Below are 6,250 nucleotides of genomic sequence, written 5' to 3' on the forward strand. Positions count from 1 at the left end.
CTCATGCACAACTTCACATACACACCAGAGCCCCTAGACCGGGACACTGTTTAGAACGGCGCACTTTGAAAAAGGCAGGAAGGAGCCCTAAAATATGGGAGGCCTTGGAGAGCTCTCATTGCCCTCTGCAAAACTAACCACTAAAACTAGCCAGTTTGGTGTAGTGGTTAAGTGCGCGGACTCTAAACTGGGAGAACCGGGTTCAATTCCCCCACTCCTCTGTTTGCACCTGCTGGATGACCTTGGGCAAGCCATAGTTCTGACAAGAGCTGTCCTTGAAAAAGAGCCATTTCTGTCAGAGCTCTCTCAGCCTCACCTCCCTCACAGGGTGTCTGTTGTGGGGAGGGGAAGAGAAAGGAGTTTGTAAGCTGATCTGAGACACCTTTGGGTAGTGAAGGGCGGGGTAGAAATCCAATCTCTTCTCGTCCTCCTCCTCCTCTTCTATTTCTTCTCCTCCTCCTCCAGTTTGGTGTAGTGGTGAAGCACGTGGACTCTAATCTGGGAGAACCGGGTTTGATTCCCCACTCCTCCGCTTGCACCTGGCTGGATGACCTTGGGCAAGCCGTAGTTCTGATAAGAGCTGTTCTTGAAAAAAGAGCAGTTTCTGTCAAGAGCTCTCTCAGCCCCACCCACCTCACAGGGTGTCTGTTGTGGGGAGGGGAAGGGAAAGGAGTTTGTAAGCGGCTCTGAGACACCTTTGGGTAGTGAAGGGCAGGGTATAAATCCAATCTCCTCCTCCTCCTCCTCCACCACCTCTTCTTCTTCTTCTTCTTTGATTCAGGTGTGCCACCGTGCTGGTCTGAAGCAGATGTTAAAATATAGGACAGGCTCCTTAGCTGAGGAAGTTACAGATCTCTACAGAGTCTCTATTACCTTGAAGCTACCTTACCTCACGGGGTGCCTGTTGTGGGGAGGGGAAGGGGAAGGAGTTTGTAAGCCGCTCTGAGACACCTTTGGGTAGTGAAGGGCCATGGGATATGAATGCAATCTCTACTCTTCTTCTTCACAAAGGACAAGTTTGCCCTCCACTTGTACTCAGTCAACGGCAAGCACCTGTCTTCCATCCCGCTGGACGAGGAGGTCACCGCCATGTGCATCACCGGGGACTTTGTCGTCCTGGGGACCGTTCAGTGTTCTCTGCAGATCCGGGAGCTTTGGAGGTAAAATTCGTATCCACGTGACTTGGCTATGGGCATCTGACCCCACTTCCCATGCCCAAGCAGGACTTGTTCTCATTTTCCCTGCGTGCCGTGAAACCAAATATCTGGTTACATGGAGCCTCCCCAAACATTTTACCAAAGTGGGTCCCAGTAGCTGTGAACATAAGAGAACCCATGTTGGATCAGGCCTCTGGCCCATCCAGTCCGACACTCTGTGTCACACACAGTAGCCAAAACCCAGGGGTCATCAGGAGGTCCAGCAGTGGGGCCAGAACTCCAGACGTTTGCCCCCCCCAAGCACCAAGATTACAGAGCATCTCTGCCCCCGATTGTAAGAACATATGAGAAGCCATGCTAGATTAGGCCAGTGGCCCATCCAGTGGGGCCAGAACTCCTGAAGCCGTCCAACTGTTGCCCCCCCCCAAGCACCAAGAAGACAGAGCATCACTGCCCCAGACATAAGAACATAAGAGAAGCCAATGTTGGATCAGGCCAGTGGCCCATCCAGTCCAACACTCTGTGTCACACAGTGACCAAAACCCAGGGGCCATCAGGAGGTCCACCAGTGGGGACAGAACTCCAAAAGCCCTCCTACTGTGGCCCCTCAAGCACCAAGAATACAGAGCATCACTGCCCCAGACATAAGAACATAAGAGAAGCCATGTTGAATCAGGCCAGTGGCCCATCCAGTCCAACACTCTGTGTCACATGGTGGCCAGAATCTAGGAGCCATCAGGAGGTCTACCAGTGGAGCCGGAACACCAGAAGCCCTCCCACTGTGGCCCCCTAACCATGAAGAATACAGATAACATAAGAGAAGCCATGTTGAATCAGGCCACTGGCTCATCTAGTCGAACACTCTGTGTCACACGGCGGCCAAAACCCAGGTCCCATCAGGAGGTTCACCAGCAGGGCCTGAACTCCAGAAACCCTCCCACTGTAGCCCCCTAAGCACCAAAAATACAGATAACATAAGAGGAGCCCATGTTGGATCAGGCCAGTGGCCCATCCACTCCAACATTCTGTGTCACACGGTGGCCAGAAATACCAGGGGCCATCAGGAGGAGCCGGGGGGGGGGCCTGTTCCGTGCTCATGGGGACCTGCCTCATCCAACAGTGGGGGCCTCGTGACCAGTGTTCCCTCTAAACTGAGTTAGTGTGAGCCAGCTCACAGTTTTTTAGCCTCCAGCTCACAGATTTTTCTCTTAGCTCAGGAAGGATGGCTCCCGAGCAGACTAATTTATGCAGGAGCCATATTGCTCGCTCACAGCTTTAATGCCAGTCCCTCACAAAGTAGAATTTCTGCTCACAAGATTCCACAGCTTAGAGGGAACATTGCTCGTGACTTCCTGCCCTGATTCTCTGACTCGGGAGCTGTTGTTCTCACCGGTGCCCCCCCTTTGCTGTCATTCCAGCCTCCAAGCGGCCATTTCCCCTTTGTCCATGAGGGTCCCCATCCACAGCGTCTCTGTGACCAAGGAGACGAGTCACATCCTGGTGGGACTGGAGGACGGGAAGCTGATCGTGGTGGGAGCCGGGCAGCCGTCCGAGGTGAGTCGCGAGCATTCCACACGGGCATCTACACCGCGATCCTCTGCCAGGAGCGGGGCCCAAGGGCTCATGTCGAGTCGATACTTCAAAACAATGGCTTGAAAAGTGAACGATGGAGAGTGACAGGCAAGAGGGAAGCTTGGCCGGAAGGATGTGGCTAAAAACATAAGAACCTCAGAAGAACCCTGCTGGATCAGATCAGGGGTCCATCTAGTCCAGCCTCCTGTCTCACGCAGTGGCCAACCGGTTCCCCTGGAGGGCCAACAACAGGGCCGAGAGGCCGAGGCCTTCCCCTGAGAAGAACATAAGAGGAGACCTGCTGGATCAGACCAGTGAGGGTCCATCTATTCCAGCATCCCCTGATAAAAACACCTCCTGGGTCAGACCAGTGAGGGTCCACCTAGTCCAGCATCCTGTCTCACACAGGGGCCAGCCAGTTTCTCCGGAGGGCCAACAACAGGGCAGAGAGGCCGAGGCCTTCCCCTGATAAGAACATCAGAAGAGCCCTGCTGGGTCAGACCACTGAGGGTCCATCTAGTCCAGCCTCCCGTCTCACAACAGTGACCAATCTGTTCCTTTGGAGGGCCAATAACAGGGCAGAGAGGCTGAGGCCTTCCCCTGATGTTGCCTCCTGGCTCTGGGATTCAGAGGCTGACCGCCTCTGAACGTGGAGGTTCCCCTCAGTCTCCATGGATAGTAGCCATCGATAGACTTCTCCTCCATTTATTTAATTTTTACCCCGCCTTCCCGGCCGAAGCTGGCTCAGGGCGGCTCACATAAAAGCGGACGATTACAATAAAACATAGTTATCGTTAAAACAAATATAACCGCAGGGAGGCACAGGTTAATTTGGGAATTCAAGGTGGTTTGAATCTGGACTCTGTCCTGCCAGCACTAACTAATGCAGCCCACCGGTCTAGCCCATCTCGACCATATTTGCTTGAAGTCCACAAATGCAATGACCTTGTCCCTACAATTCTGTGAGCAGCATCCAGGGAACTAGATTCGAGCCCAGTAGCATCTCAGAGACCAACGAGATTTCCAGGGTATAAACTGTCAAGAGTCAAGATACGAGGTTTGACTCGCAAAAGTCCATGCCCCCAAAATCTTGTTGGCCTTCTAAGGCGCTACAGGACTTGAATCGAGCCCTTCTGCTGCTGACCAAAATGGCCGCCCTCTGAAACTGTCCCGGAGAACTGACCCCCCCCTTTGGCTGTTTTTCTTCCTTCAGGTGAGGCCAGGTCAATTCCACAGGCGGCTCTGGCGTTCAACACGGCGCATCTCCCAGGTGTCGTCCGGCGAGACGGAATACAACCCAACAGAGTCCAAATAACCATCTCGGGGTCAGCTTTCCACCTTCCTGTTGCCTTCCGTCTGTGGCAGAGGGACCAAGATCTGTCCGGCCTCGTCTGCTGGGAGCGTTCTTCAGCCACTCCCCTGCTAGCGGTCTGCCGCTGACGGTCTCCTTGCACAGTCCCTGGTTTGCAGCTGCGGAAACTGCCTCAAGGGCTCCTATGCAAACCAGAGGTCTGCTCCCCTCTCACACTGTGCTCCGGGGGCGGTCGTGCACAGGACAATCTCCGGAGGGGGCTCTCGAGAGTCCGTCTAGCTGTCCCTCCCTTATTTCTTGATTCCTGTTATTATTATTATTATTTGATTCCTGTGGAGCTTGAAGTGGCAAATGTTTGTATTAGTTGTCTTACACTGGAAAGAGAGAAAGAGGACAGAGAGGGGATGGGAGGGCGAGGACTTCCGTCGCCTCCTGCCACCCGGCGGGGAAACAAAAATGCAATAGACATACGCCAGCCTCAAGACAGCGGGCTGGTCTTTTCTCCGGTGGCCTTAAGCAGACCTTTTTCTTGCGCTACGTAGAAAACCCGTGCCAGAACCAAGGACTGTAAATTCTCACTTGCCCTGGGGGGTGGGGGGGAGGGTCTCCAGTCCACTCGTTCTGAGAAAGCTTTAACGGTGAGCTGAAAAGGGAAGGTATCAGTAGGGGCATGCTGTTCTTCTCCGGATGGGGGCACTGGAAGGGGTGGAAAGGCAACCTCCTAGGCCGAAGATATTAGCAAGGCAGCCAACCCTGCAAGCGTCGAAGCAGAGGGGTGTGGCAAATAGGCAGCATGTCCTACCTCGCTGGATTGTTTTTCCCCCCGAGTATCCACAGGGATTGGGTTGCTTCCTATCAGTGACCTCAGAGGGGGGATCTATTGACTTTATGGGGAGGAGGGACATATGTGAGTATTCAGCACCAACCTTGGTGCCGCACGCAGCTACACCAGCAATAAAACCCTGTCTCTCGGTAGACTCGTGTCTTCACCCAATCCTAGCAGGCCTTCTGTTGTATCTCGCGGGGAGGGTCTACAGAAGATTTTGTGCCGCCTCGGTAAGGAATTCCTTATCTCAGCCTGCTGTGCTTCCCAATCCTCCAAACTGCAGCACTATCTTTTTGGAAGGGGGCTACTCTGCGGTTGCTATCCCGAGCTAAAACAAAGCCGGTCAGGAGTTTTAAAAGGCTTTCCACGAGCTGATTGAGCCGCTGTTTAGAACAGGGACTTTTGGTGGAATCTCCAGCAAGGAACTCAGTTACTCCCCATCATATGTTCGAGTGCAGGCTGGGTGTGTTGCTGTCCATCCAGTTCCCCTTTAAGCACTTTTTGATAACCAAAACCACTTGATGTTGAAAGTGAAATAAAGACTGTGATTGAGAAGAGACGCCGGATGCATTGCGGCTCTCAACGAGAGGCATCCGGGGGTCTTTTTTCCACCAGATGTGAAGGGACAAGCTGTTTCAGAACACGTCCCCCTGGAGAACCTGCTTCCTTTTCTCTGCCCTTCCCTCGATATCAGCTGGGGCTGGTCCAGGTAGATCGTTGGCATGGAAGTAGGGAGGGGGAAAGTGACACTCGGTGGGATACAGCAAGAACCAGGTCGCCTCTGAAATGGAGGGCTTTGCCTCGATCTACTGAAACTTCAGCAACCCAGAGCAAATGTCCCTTGGAGTCCAGAAGTGAATCAGAAGCTCAGTGGGGATTTCAGTCATTCCCTATGGATGCAGTCATGATGTTGGTGAAAAGGGGGGTTCGGAGATGACCGAGGATCATGTGGACTTTGATCGGTAGCTCGAACGGTGGCTCAGTTCTGCAAAGAGAGGGATCCAGGCGTTGTCTTTTTCACCCTGCAGCTGACTCATCGGTGGCTGGCTTTGTTGCGTTCCTGCGATCGCCCACCTTTTGTGAAGTCGAGAGCAGGCCTGGATGGTTTTTATTTATTTTTTTCTGCAGAAGGCAGGTGCGAGTGTTCTCCTCGGCCCCTGCTCCCATCGTCCTCCCGTGTGTCCCTTCGATCGAGGAAACTGAAGCGGTTAGAGGCCGCAAGCCAAAAGCTTCTTCCCGTTTCCTGGATTCGGTTGGGCTGCCCGCTCTAACTTTGTACAAAGCAAGGACTTGGGGTCTTTCCTTCTCACATGACTCACCCTGAACTGAAACAGTAATTGGTCTTGGAGAAAACGGGGACGTTCGGCCGGTCAACCTCCAGAA

At 53.4% G+C, this 6,250-nt stretch overlaps 1 protein-coding gene across 1 annotated transcript in view; it reads left to right on the forward strand.

Moving 5' to 3' along the window:
• Positions 1 to 4,585, forward strand: part of NBEAL2 (neurobeachin like 2) — a 176,406-nt gene extending 171,821 nt beyond the window's left edge. Inside the window, exons 54-56 of the mRNA XM_015407333.1 lie at positions 1,018 to 1,160; positions 2,576 to 2,711; positions 3,943 to 4,585. Of these exons, the coding sequence (XP_015262819.1) occupies positions 1,018 to 1,160; positions 2,576 to 2,711; positions 3,943 to 4,044 (381 nt within the window). The 3' untranslated portion in view covers positions 4,045 to 4,585. The remainder of the gene's footprint in view (positions 1 to 1,017; positions 1,161 to 2,575; positions 2,712 to 3,942) is intronic.
• The last annotated feature ends 1,665 nt before the right edge of the window (positions 4,586 to 6,250 follow it).

The sequence above is a fragment of the Gekko japonicus genome, unplaced genomic scaffold, assembly GCF_001447785.1.
Source record: "Gekko japonicus isolate JY-2015 unplaced genomic scaffold, Gekko_japonicus_V1.1 scaffold2770, whole genome shotgun sequence".
NCBI classification, from domain to species: domain Eukaryota; kingdom Metazoa; phylum Chordata; class Lepidosauria; order Squamata; family Gekkonidae; genus Gekko; species Gekko japonicus.